Source organism: Magnolia sinica, chromosome 8 (assembly GCF_029962835.1).
Source record: "Magnolia sinica isolate HGM2019 chromosome 8, MsV1, whole genome shotgun sequence".
NCBI classification, from domain to species: Eukaryota; Viridiplantae; Streptophyta; class Magnoliopsida; order Magnoliales; family Magnoliaceae; genus Magnolia; species Magnolia sinica.
The window spans coordinates 16,155,581-16,169,848 of NC_080580.1; the positions used below are offsets into that span (position 1 = coordinate 16,155,581).

The 14,268-nt window shown below is 40.0% G+C and overlaps 1 protein-coding gene across 1 annotated transcript; it reads left to right on the plus strand.

Moving 5' to 3' along the window:
- Nucleotides 1-8,223: 8,223 nt before the first annotated feature.
- Nucleotides 8,224-11,218, plus strand: LOC131252984 (histone H2A-like). The gene is made up of 2 exons (XM_058253801.1): nucleotides 8,224-8,499; nucleotides 10,779-11,218. The coding sequence occupies exons 1-2, from the start codon at nucleotides 8,290-8,292 to the stop codon at nucleotides 11,025-11,027; spliced, it is 459 nt and encodes a 152-aa protein (XP_058109784.1). The 5' UTR covers nucleotides 8,224-8,289; the 3' UTR covers nucleotides 11,028-11,218.
- Nucleotides 11,219-14,268: the final 3,050 nt, after the last annotated feature.

The following is a 14,268-nucleotide window of genomic DNA, read 5'->3' on the forward strand; positions in this document are numbered from 1 at the left end:
CGATCTCAACCGTTGAAGTCCATCCATTAGAGCTCTAGCATGCATTGGCGGAAGAAGGAAGAGGAGATCTAACGGTGGGTGATCTACCGTCGATTTTTATTTAAGGGCCCACTTGTATGTGAGACCCATTTTGATGTATGTGTTGTAATCTAAAGGGGCCCATAGTGGCGCGGTCCCTCCATCTCACCGATCTCTCTCTCTCCCTCTTTCTCTCTTTATTTTCTTTCTTTAATGATGTAATGACATGTGCGTGTGGCCCACCTGATGTGATGAATGATCTGGACTGTCCTGATTTTTTGGACATCCAGTGAATGGGGCCCGCCTTGCTGCCCTTTTTAGAAGGCCCAGATGAAGAAAAAAACACAAATATCAGCTTGTTTCAAATGGTGGGCCATGTACACGTGGACCCCACCATATATATATATGTGTGTGTGTTATATATCCACTAGCGTGGACCCACCTTGATATATGTGTTATATCCCCACAGTCCAGCAGGTGAGACGGTGGGTGATCCAAGTCGTCCAGACCATTTGAAGGTGGGCCACGTGTCCATGGACCCACCTAGATGTTTATGTAATCCAAACCGTCCAAACGCTGGGTCTGGACGGGGGGATAACACGAATATCCAAAATGCTGGCTTGTTAAAAAAAAAATAATAAAATAATAAAATATTATATATGATATAAATACATAAGTAGGTGGTGGGCCCCACATGGGACCCACATTAAAGTATTTATTTTATACCCACATCGTCCGTCCATTTTCTAGACGGGTGGGGCCCACCTTCCTAATGTGTTGTATGTCTAAGCCGTCCATTCATATGGACGTGGCCCACTCCACACGTGTGGGTGGGACCCACCTTGATATATATATTTTGTATCCACACCGTCCATCTGGACGATGTATGTGAAATCCCACCGTGATGTATTTATTTTGTATTTACACCATCCATCTGGTGGACACTGCTGGACAAATGTCCAGCAGCTGTGGAGCCCACCTGATGTGTAACCGGATTGGCTGGTGTACCTCGCACCAGCTGTGTAGCTGCTGGCTGTCGTCAGCAGGTTCTGTGGGGCCCACCTTGATGATGTGTAAACCCACACTGTATATCTGTTTTGCCAGCATGGGACCCACCTTGATGGTGTGTATTTCATCCCAACTGTCCATCTGCTGGTGGGGCCTTGACCATGATGTATATGTTATATCCTAACCGTCCATATGTCTAGACGTGGGCCCCACACCAGCCATATGGTTACCATATGACGTCAATAGGTCAGGTGGGCCCTGACCTTAATGTATGTTTCATATTCAAACAATGCACCCACGTGGGCACCTCATGATGTATGTATTTTGTATCTACACCATTCAGATGATTTGGACGGTGCCATGTGGGCCACACCTTGATGTATTTGGTCTATCCACACTGTCTAGATGTGCTGGACTGTTTGGATGGTGCTGCCATGCCCCGTCGTGATATATGTGATTTATTCCACGCCGTCCATCTATCCAGAACGTTGGACCCACTATTATGTATGTGTTATATCCTAACCGTCCATCCAATTGGCAAGCTCATTTTAAGGCTCAAGACAAATGAGGCACATCCGTATATCAGGTGGACCACACTACAAAAAATAGTGGAGATTGAACATTCACCATTGTAATCCTTTTGGGAGTACCGAAGTCCTAGATCAATATGACATTTGTTTTTCCTCTTGATTCAGGTCTTTGTGACCATATGAACAGATTGGATGGAAAATAAACGTTATGGTGGGCCTTGGTAATTTTAAGGGTGGAAATCATTATCTCCACTGTTATTGTGGTGGTCCAGATGATCTCCCGTTACGATTCATTTGGGCAACACTCTAAAATGATCTCTAAAAATAGATGTATGGTGTGGATAGTTCACCTAGAACGGTGGACCCGATTTGATGTATTGAGGCCCACCTGTTGTATATTTGAGACCCATGGGTTGTGGCCCAATGTGATGTATATATAGGCCCATGTGACATATTTCTGGCCCATATGTCGTAGCCCATTGAGATGTATTTCCGGCCCATATGTCGTGGTCCATTGCGATACATTTCTGGCCCATGGATGCGGCACATTGTGATGTGCATTAGGCCCATATGATGGGGCCCGATGTGATTATATGAGGCCCGTATGGCGAGGCCCGATGTAGTGTATATGTGACCCTTGTATGAGGCCCAAGTGATGTATATTAGACCCTTGTGTGAGGCCATGGGCCCACTATATGTTTGACCCTATGTGGGCCACCCCTTGGGAGCAAGTTGGTTGAATGTCCACATTGATGGGCAATGTTGGTTGGATGTCCACATTGTGACCTTCCCTTAGGCTTTGTTAGACCCATTCTCACCGATTCCGATTGTCGAAACTGATTTCAATTATCGAGGCCGATTCCGATTGTCGAGGCTAATTGTTGAGGCCAATTCTGATTGTTGAGGTCGATTCCAATTATCGAGGCCGATTGTTTATCGAGGCCGATTCCGATTATCAAGGCCGATTCTAATTGTCGAGGTTGATTGTTGAGGCCAATTCTGATTGTCGAGGCCGATTCCGATTGCTAAGGCCAATTGTCAAGGGAGATTCCGATGGTCGAGACCGATTGTTGAGGCCGAATATCAAGGCCGATTGACGAGGCCCAATGTGATGTATATGCGGCCCGTATTTGAGGCCCATTATGATGAGCATTCGGCCTCGGCTTGATGTATATGAGGCCTATGTAATGAGGCCCATTGTGATGTATATGAGGCCCATTGTGATGCATTTGAGGCCTATGTGATATATGTGAGGCCTATGTGATGAGGCCTATTGTGGTGCATTTAAGGGCCGGGTGATGGAGCCGTTATGATGTATATTAGGCCCATATGAGAGGCCCATCGTGATGTATATTAAGCTATTGAGTGAGGCCCATGGTGTTGTATATTAGGCCCTTGTGTGAGGCCATGGGTCCACTATATGTTAGGCTCTATGCGGGCCATTCCTTGGGGGCAATGTTGGTTAAATGTCCACATTGTTGAGGCCGATTGTCGATGCCGGTTATTGATACCGATTATGAGTATGTGACAACATAGCATCATGATACATGCACATACGCATCATCTGTATGTTTGTTATGAGATGTGGTTGACCATTGCATATGTCATTGGGTAGGTTGTTATGTGACTCCCTGATAGGTGGAGGTTGTCTCGCATGAGCGCATGATATGCGCAGGATTGATGCATGACTGGATTATATGACTTGTGCATCTTGCATTGTGTGTTGTGATTACTGTATGCCCTGACGACATGAGGGTCGTAGCCTCCACAAGCATTTGTGGATGGCCAGATGGGACACCAAAAATATGTTATTAGCATCAGGCTGCTATAGATGGCCTTGGGTGAAAATTCCTAAACCCTCTTGGTACCAGAGGACGCCCCAATGTCGAGATCGGATGGATATATATATGAGCGCATGAGGGCCGTATACCAGTAGGCTGCGTCTCCCACCGTGTCGTGGTCGATTGGGAGGGGGTGTGGCATTACCCTCCTGAGGGAGTAGGCAATGCTAGGCTGAGTCTGACCAGCTTCAGGAATGAGTCTGCTATCGACGAGTCGGACCCGATATTGGCAGGCGGATAGTGAGGTCTCTTCCACTTACCTAGTTGTGCGCTTGATGGGGCGGCAACTGGCATATAGTGTACTAGACCCCAGTGATGATCCCAGAGATGTACAATACTGATTTGTGGAGTGGGAGTTGCATACTCATTCATTCATTATCCACTCGGGCTGGTGGTGCTAACTATTTGTTATGTGTACCTTCACAATGGCTAGGATTTTGGTTGGGGCGCGCAACTAACCTGAGATCAGGAGTTTACCACATTGAGTCTGACTATTCAAATTAGGTATGAGACTGGTTTGGATAGAAGCCCCTTGTGATAAACCTCATAGCCTGCGATACTACATACTATCATCTCGACTTCACACTCCAACATGGTCATTTCATTTGCACCGCATATTACATTACATCTAGGGGTGTATATGGGTCGATCCGAGTCGTATTGGGCTTAACCTGTCCCGGCCCGATCACCGGCCACACGCAGCCCGAACCCGGCTCGGCCCGATCACCGGGCCAACATGTCTAGCCCGAACCCGGCCTCGCAGCAATCAGGCGAGTTCGAGTCAGTTTCGAACCTTCGAGTTGGGGCCAATTTTGAACCTGAGTTTGGGCTAGTTTCTGACACTATATGCCGATTCACCATGATAGTATTCCACTAGTTAAAATTAAACTCATTTGCATTCAAAATAAGATTAAATGGAACATGTGCCAAAATGAATACAACAAAGGTGTGGTACCCTGCAACAGGTGATCGGTTCTATTTGCATCATGACACAAAGGAATCCTAGGGCTACGATTTTGAAGATAATGAAAGTAACGTCTTACCTGTTGTAGTAATAAAAACACTATCTATTCTTTTCTCTGATTTTCTGTCCATCAACTTGCTATAAATGAATGAGGGGAAAATGATTTCTATGTTAGTTTTTCACCATTTAAAAAAATGATAGTGACTTATCCTCTTCATTGTGGCACTGATGTTCAGCTATCCAGATCATCCAAATTGTGAGTTCCATTGCAGATGGACTGTATCTTTAAAATAGCACTGATTAATCAATTATAACTGTTCAATTAATGGCTGACAAATGAGCAGTTGGGAGTAAAGTAGCACTTGGTCCAAATTCAAAAGGAAAAAAAATCAGATTGTTGGTTTATGCTAAACTATTTATATAATTTGAGCTGTTGTACAACTACACCATGTGTACAGTTAAAGAATCTTCCCCATTTTTTAAGTTGTTTATAACTAACATATGGAATAATAAATACTTTGATACTCTGGCAGTGGAACGGATGATAGGTAGGTATAAGAAATCGTACATGTGACACACAAATAATTCGAATTAAGTTCCAGTTGATATAAACAAAAAATCAGAAAACATCTTTTTTCATACGACTGCCACATTACTGAAACTTGTATTGAAATGAAAAATAACCTATGGTCCTAAATCAACAAAGTAGTGTCGGCCCGAGTTGGGTCGGGTCGAGTTGAGTTTCGGACCGAGTCGGGCCGAATTGGGCCCTATCCAACCTCGACTCGAACTCAGTTTCGGGCTGAGAAGAATGGCCCATCCCGACCCGAACTCAGTTCCGGGTCGGGCTGAGTTGAGCTTTTTCGGGCCGAGTCGAGCGAGCTAACCGGGCTAACCCGGTTCGTGTACACCCCTAATTACATCCGAGGCATATGACATTTTGGGTTACTGTGTTTTTGCATTTATATGGTCTAGATACGGCTGACGGTATTCGTAAACTCACTAGGAATTGTATATTGCATTGCATCCTAGGCATCTAATAATTGGCTCTTTATGGCTTCTCATTTGTATAGCTGATCTGTATTGCGTACTCTGATATTGTTTGACTCATAGACTTGTCAGTATTTCCACTTATTCTGATATCGTATGATTCATGATCTTACCAGTATTTTCGATATTGTATGATTATGACATTGTATTGAATACTTAGCACTTAACTTGTGCACGCACTTACACCACCCTCTAAGCTTTCTATAAGTTTATGCACGATAGATGCGTGCAGGTGATGTTAGGTTGCAGCACCGTGGAGCTTGGAGCATATAGCCGACTTCTGGAGCATTCATTTTGACATATGTATTTTCCTTTCAGCATTGTATTCAAATGTTTTTATTAGTGGATATGTGATAATGATGTTATCTTTGTGATTTGGGTAAACTTGTGGTTACGCTTATTACGAGTAAATGTATATTGGAAAATCCTTATTGTAGGATCCCGGGATCGGAATCTGGCGTATGGACGCTGGAAGCCGAGAATGGGGTACTATGAAGGCTGTCGGTACCAGATTCAGCGATTGAGAATTTTGTGAGCCCGGTTTCTGAGTTTTTGATGTGACAGTATATATGTGAAAATCAATGGGAGTAAGTTTATTATTTTAGTTTTGTATGTTGATGACATTTTATTGGGCAGTAGTGATATTAGACTGTTGGATGAGACTAAGAAATTCCTATATCAAAACTTTGAGGTGAAAGATCTTGGTGATGTATCATTTGTCGTTGACATTCAGATTAGCCGGGACAAATCACGTGGACTGCTTGACCTGTCATAAAGGGCTTATATGATAGAGTTTTCGAAAGGTTTTATATGTAAGGTTGTGCTCCTGGTCAAACACTTATTATAAAAGGTGACAGGTTTTACCAATTTTAGTGTCCTGAGAATGACCTAGAAAAGGACAAGATGAAAGATATTCCATATGCGTTAGCAGTATGGAGCATCATGTATGCTCAGTCTGTACGCGTCCAGATATTGCTTTTGTGGTTGGAATGTTAGACAGTTACATTAGTAATCCAGGGATAAACCATTGGATAGTTGTTAAGAAAGTATCACGCTCTTTAAGGAACATATGATGTCTATGGGAGTTGTAGATCCCAAGGATGTATTTGAGTAGTGAGAGTTTTCAGTTATGATTTGATCATGTACAAACATTTTAGATATTTATTTTATATGCACTGATGATTCTGTCATTCGGTTTATATCTTATTTCTCCTTCAGTGTGCACTTTCATTTTTGAGTAAACAAGAATTTGGTTTGTCTCTTAGTGACACGTTCAGATGGACTACTTAAAGATAGGCATGTGTGATCACATTAAATGTGTAATCTTTATACCACACCCTATATCATTGATCCATGTCGTTAAGGCCATTGGTATTTGTGACTGTGATTTGTTGCATTTCGATATGTATAAATGTTGTATTGACTACCGCGATTTAATATCTGCAATATTGATTGACCGGATTTGATAAGCGTTGCTCATAATTATCCAACGGTATTGTTATGAAATTTAGTAGAACGCCCATTAGGAACTTTCAAAAGCAAATGCGTTTTATAAAATTATTTTTCATAAATAAATTAAAGTGTTTTATTTTCTTTCGGAGATCAGTGTAGCCCAAGTGAGAGATTGTAATACTCCTATCAGGTGGGCCACATATGATCATCGATTCAGATATGATCGTTGAATAATTCATATTAAGTAATTAAGTGGGCCCCACTTTAATTGTGATTATTGTAAATAGGTTTGGAGCCGGACGCTTGAACCACAGTCCCTATACTCGGTTATTAAGTTAGATATGAAACCTATGGTGTGGAGACCCTAGAGGTGAGAAGTGTGGTGGGTCAGCTTCTAGCCCTCTTTCCTATGTATACATGTCTTGGTCCCCTCACCAACACAAGAGAGAAAATCCTAGTCCCATTGAGAGGTTCTCCTGGTGGTGCGAGATGCGGAAGATCAAGATTCTCATTGGCGACATTGAGACATCGGGATGTCTTTCCAATCAGGTACACCTTAAAATTATTGTGTTGAATCTTTTTTATTGATGCATAGACAATTCGTCAATTCGATAATAGAGATCTAACATATGAATCACATGGGATTTTGTATCCAAGGTGTCAAATATAATAAAAAAATTGTAAATATAAAAGATTTTCAACACAATTGAAAAATTATAAATCTAGAATATTTTAAATACAAGAAATTTTCAATTCAAGTATTCCAAATCCGATGTCTTTTATTATCAGTATTGTAGATTAAATAAATCAATCAAACATGACCATGAGGAAAATTTTTGATGCTAGATGATACACCACACTTATAAATTACTTAAAAATTACACAATTTTTGTACAGGTAATTTAAATTAAACTATCCAAATTATGCATGCAAGTAAATGCATTGCTAAAAGAAAAATGACCTTATTTGATCCTATGACTATCAGATCAATGGACACTTATTGTACGGCTGGGAATAAAAAGCATTCAATGGTCTTATTTCAACAAAAGAGTGTCCACTGATCAGATGCTAGGATTGTTTAAAACAATTTGATTTTTGGAATATAAGTCTGCAACAGTGGAATTCACAATTTATTCGGTTTAAAAGTGCCTGCGTATCAAGTTTCGTACATAGCTGGAGTATCAAGTGAATAAAAGTACTATATCAGTGCTCCTCTCCCATTGGTGTATTCCCACATGCACGGATCGCCAAATAAAAGACCAGCAGCCGTGGATACATAGATAACCCAACGGTCGAGATCTTTCCATTCCGAAACAGAAGGTACGCATGCTTCCAGTATATAAAACTGCCCAAACCCATCTCACCCGATACGCTTGCTTTTGTTTCCATTTTCTCGTGCTCGATATTTTCGCGAGAAATTTGCGGGATGGAGGGGACGGGAAAGGTGAAGAAGGGTGCCGGAGGGAGGAAAGGAGGCGGTCCGAAGAAGAAGCCGGTTTCCCGGTCCGTGAAAGCCGGTCTACAGTTCCCGGTCGGAAGGATCGGCCGGTATTTGAAGAAGGGCCGATACTCGCAGCGTGTCGGAACAGGCGCGCCGGTTTATCTTGCTGCTGTTCTTGAATATCTCGCAGCTGAGGTAATTTTATTTTATTTTAATTTTCCAAAATCGTTTTTTCTCCTGTTTTGTTTTCTTGATTTTCTCGAAATTTCAAGAACGGAAAATAATTTTTTTTCTTATTTTCTGGAATTATTTTTCTTCATCTGATTTTCTTATTTTTTTGCTAGAAGATTTTTTTTATTTTTGTTTTACATTTTTTATTTTTTATTTTTAAATTAAAAATCTGTTTTGAAAACGACGGGCTACCTGCGGCTACAATCTCTTACAGGTTAACCATTGAAAATAATTTTCAAGGGTAAAATCGGAAACGAAAATTACTAAGCCATAGGAATTGGGTTGTAGCCTACAGCCGGTTGTAGGTCATCCGTGCTTTTTGTGTGAGTTTCTGATAATTTCTCCCATCTGTCCGTAGTGTAATCCTACTCGCGCGTGCACGGTGGAGAGCTCAAACGCACTTTGATTTGTCCGTACGCGCCTGTGGCACCCAGAGACCCGAGTATTTATCGTTTCATATTCGGGTTGACCGCTCATGACCTGTAGTTAATGTGCGTGTATATATAGATCCATTTTTCTCATAGAAGCGCGTGTATGTCTACTCGCGGTTAGAGGCTCGCCCTTTATCTAACACTATTGTTGATCCAAGCCGTTCGTATTTGTATATGTGGTGGGGGTCCAGGATCAGCTAGGTAATGAGCGTGGGCCACACGCAGTGGGGTTGGATGTACGGTTGTGATCACCATCTGGCGAGTCTGCTCCGCGAGCCTTGATGCGAAACCTCCTTTTCACGCTCTCATCCTTATCTTTTGTTCGCCGTCTTTATGCAATATATTCTGTCCGTTTCATGCGTGGAGGTTTGCAAGTCTGCGCGCGCGTGTAAGCGGAGACCTGTTGCAAGCTAGCACTTGGGCTTGCGTGGTTAAGATCCGAGCCGGGCATTTTGGTGGGCCCTTCTGTTTCGACGGTGTGATTTGTTTTTGTTCCATGCGGCCTACCTGATGGGCAGCTGGGCATTGGTTGTTGTCAATGCGTTCCTTACTTATAACATCCGAGGTGTTGAAATCATGGGGCTCATGGTACAGATTGCATGTGATGAAAAGCAAGATGGTCTGTTCATCAGGTGGGCCATGTTATGAATAATCAGTGGACAGTTGATGGTGAACTCAATTTAGGTGGGTGGCCCACCTATGGAGTTGATTATTCTAATATTTGCTCCATTCGATCTTCATGTTAGGGCCCACTGACAGCATATCACTGGAGAGTGGATCCACTACTAAGCTTTGTAGGTTAACTCACAGCACTGTGTGGGGCCCACCAAGATATGTGTATGACATCCAATCTGTCCATTATGTGGGCCCCTTGTATTCTCCTTGGTGTAAAAAAAATCAGGGTGGTCCAAACTCATGTGGGCTATGTGGTAAAAATCCTTCTAGCAGGGGATACCTGCCTTATAAAAGCTTTCCAAATTTTGCCTGTGCCTATGTTGTTTTGTATATGCCATCAAAATTCTTGCAGAGGATGGCCCAAAACTCATGGGCCACACTCTTATTTTATAGGTTTTAGGAATGCTAACATCATGTGGTGTTGGGTAGCCTGAGATTTGGAATGGCCTGATTTTGGGCCTCAAGGAAGACAAGGGAAGAACATGGTGGATGGATTGGATGACATGCAAATGTCATGGTGGGCCCCATGTGTTGTGCGAGTAACAAAGGTATTGCTAGGCTACTAAATTGCTGTTTATGTGGTATGTTGATGTCACTATGAAACAATCCAATTATCAGTTGCATCACTAAAATAGAATGATTTAAATGGTCTAAATGTTGACTATGTAAATGGATAGTTAAAAAAAAACATTGGAGAGTAATGATGTTTGAGATCCTTGTTTTGTGGTTCATTTGAGGCTTGGAATTGTCTCATTTTTGGCCAAATCATATATTTCAATGGGCTTATTACAATCATTGTTTTTTTTTTTTTTCAAATGTCATATATACACATTAATTTGGGGCATTAAAGTTGGCTGACGTGATCAAAATTAGGTTTTTGTGAATATATTATAGAATTCTAATGCATTTTAATTATAGCCTGTCAAGCACAATTGAGGATTCTATAGTAATTATGATTTGGATTCCAATTCACACCAATTTATACTTGTGGAGTGACCTCATAACCTACAAGGCTTTGTAGTGGATTTGTCCTTAGGCAGTAAGATGGAAATGGTGTATGCTGTCATTTCTCTTTAGTTGTGTAGTTTTATTCTTTCTTAAACCTTTTTTTTTTGGTTGTTGTTGTTGAAATTTCAGGTTCTTGAATTGGCGGGAAATGCAGCACGTGACAACAAGAAGAACAGAATCATCCCGAGGCATGTGCTATTGGCGGTAAGGAATGATGAGGAGCTGGGAAAGCTTTTGAAAGGTGTTACAATTGCTCATGGAGGAGTCTTACCCAACATCAACCCTGTCCTTCTCCCTAAGAAGACTGGAGCTGCAGCTGAGAAGGCAGGCAAAGAGCCTAGATCCCCATCCAAGGCTGTCAAATCCCCTAAGGCCTGATTCTAATTCTCTCAAAGGAAAAGAACCTTCTCTCACCACCTTTGTATGTAATCAATAGGGGTTAGTGGTTTTCTTGTTGTAGGAGAGGGTATCTTCCCTTGCTTTCTTAATGACATCATCTTCATGTCCTTGTGTTTGAATGATACTGTTTCCCCCCTTTGTTAATGACATTGGATTGCATTTTCTTCTTACTTGTTGTTTATTTCAATGGTGGATTTGACTGTTGTAGTTCTTTTGGTCTGTCTTGCTCGTGAGTTGCCCTTTGGTCATCCATGACTTGGCTTGATGCACCCATCACTTGGGTAAGTCACAACTCAAGATTGAATGAGTCAATTTGGGTCTCCTAGTCTAAAAACCATGCTTGGGTAATATATTTTCTTCCCTAAGTTTTTATTCTTTTGTTGGAGTGTGAGTCAAGACATTTGATGAATTTCTTCACATATGTGCCTCATGTGATGGATAAGGTGCAATGATCATGTATTGATGGATGAGTTGGAGTTGGCTTAGAAATGATTTGTTTGAGTTGACTCAAATGGAATAATAAATGATTTGGTTTTAACATGACACACCCCCTACAACAAATGCACCCTTGTTTGCTGTGCAATTTGGAACTGAGCAAGTTTGGATGAGTAGTTCAGTATAAAACCATGGTTTTAATGTCTATTATGTAGTTATTGAGTGAAGCCCCATGATTGGGAGGGTTTCATAAGGAAAGCAAGTGTGATGTGTAAGTGACATGCAACAACATCAACAAAGCCTTACCTTAAGTAATTGGGGTGGGTTATGCAAATATTTTTATGCCATCTATTCTATCATGGATCACTTCTTCAGTTAAACTACATGTCCTTTGAGTCTTTTCTTCTTTTGGGCTTTTTCCTTGTCCTTTTATTTGTGGCTTTTAACGTTAATTGACTCGCTCCTAACTGGTGTAGTTCTTAGTCTTTGTTTCACATGACCAACTGTCAAGTCCACTTCTTCTCATCTTATCACTTGATGGTGGTACTTTTTAAGTCTCTTTGATGTGCATTCATTTCTATTTGTACTCCTTTCAAATCATCCTTCTTGATATCTTCATTTCTACTATGCTCATTCTATGAACATTTTGTTCCTTGACTACCTAAAATTTTGTCCAATGAAGGAGCATGGCTGTTCTTATAACTGTCCCACGAAAATTTCCCTTTAGTTTCATTTAGTACCCAAACATATCTAGCTCATCCACTGAGCTTTATTTGAGCATATATAGCATGGGCTGCTATCATTCAGATTGATTTATGGTCCCTAACTTTTAAAAAAAAAAAGAATTTATTGTTTGTAGCCATTTATTAATTGGTAGTTGACTATTTTCCAAATATTGGAGTGTCACATGTTTTCTCATACAATATTGAATTGAATTCCTGTTGAATTTGCTTAAATGGATTTGATCTTATTTGAAGTATTTTAATTTGAGTGTGTTGGTAAAATTTGGTAGTGTTTATTATTTATTTATTTATAGTTTATCTTTCAGTAGGCATTAGGCCATATCTCATCAAATGCCTTTGGCAAGACTGGATCCTGGGTCATACAATCAGAGAGCGGTCACACTGACCAGCTTGGATATTGAGCTGGGTGTGTTTTGTTGTCTTGAGTAGCATTGGGTTGTATTGTTTACTAATAAGGTTGGTCAACTTGGGACTAGCTTAACTCTTAACTAGTATAATCTCTCCCTTCCTCGGTAATCAGGAGCAAAAGAAGATACAAGGAAAATTTTAAGTTTTTATACTTGATAACCTTATGTTGATAATCAATATGAATGATAATATTAAGTATATCCTTCTCTCTCTCTCTCTCTCTCTCTCTCTCTCTCTCTCTCTCTCTCTTTATATATATATATATATGTAGAGATATATGCCATAATTTATGATCTTGCTGGTTGTTGCGAGTTGTGATAAACTTGCTATTTGAGGCAATTGCTTTTGCTAATGTTGGCTTATGCTAGTCTATTGAGACAATTGCTTTTGCTAACGTTGGCTTATGCTAGTCTATTGAGACAATTGCTCTTGCTAATGTTGGCTATGCTAGTCTATTGAGACAATTGCTTTCACCAATGTTACCTTATACTAGTCTATCAAAGCCCCCCTTTTTGGCTTCCACTTCAAGGATTATCACTCTTTAGAATGAAGGGCTCTGCCACCAATGGATTGGTTGTACTTTAACTAAACCTTTTTCTTTATAATATGATATTTTTTGTTTAAATGACCAACATGTGCATGGCAAAAAGGACCAACATTGACACAATTTGCTTCCAGGGTATGAGAGTTGGAACAATGATATCTCACATGGTGTTATTTTTGAATATATATTTTTTAATGTTTGGATTGATGGAATTCAGAAAATAGATTTTGGAAGGAAAACCTCACATATGAGAAAATAGAAATTTGTTAAAATAAATCTAACTAAACTAGTTTGTTTTTAACATGTGATTTTTGTGGAAATATGTATTGATCAATGGTAAAAAAGTGAGTTCTTTTTCAAAAAATGTGGAAATAAGTTTTTTAAGTTTCTGTTGGAAAACTGAAACCATTCTTTTCTCCTCCTTTATCTTTTATCTTTCTTCTTGGTATAATTTGATAACCAAGTCAATGAGATCTCAACACTTCAATAACAATGAAATGGACAAGAGTAAACCCACATGAATATTTGCGTAGTAGAGAAGGTAATTAACTTCACTAATATCAAGCTTCTTTTTATGATATTTAAGAAAACTCACATTAAAAAAATTTCAATTGTTTACCCCTTGCATTATCTTTACATTTTATAAACCCTAAATAAATTTTTAATGAATATCTCCCTAACAACTAGATTGATTTTAAATCAATTTAAACTACTTAAGATGGCAATAAGCTTAATAATAATAAAAGCAAATTGAAATTGTCTTCAATCATATCTTTAAATTATCCTTTATATCTCCAATCACATCCCTTCATTCTTCAATGGCATTTTAAAATCAACCATCATATTTTTATAAATGGTAAATTTTAGTTTTTGATATTTAGGCTTTAAATCTACAATCCATGGTCCAAAACTAACACATGCTGGACCCTATGGTGGGTTGAGGGCTTGCATCATTCACCTTGAATTGGAATGAACTTGACTTGGTCAAGTTGGATGCTTTATATTTGTAAAGGTTCCGATTTAATCTTTTTAATGCATTGCTCGTGATCCATGTTCATTCAAAATAAGGTTTATTATTCTATTTTACCAA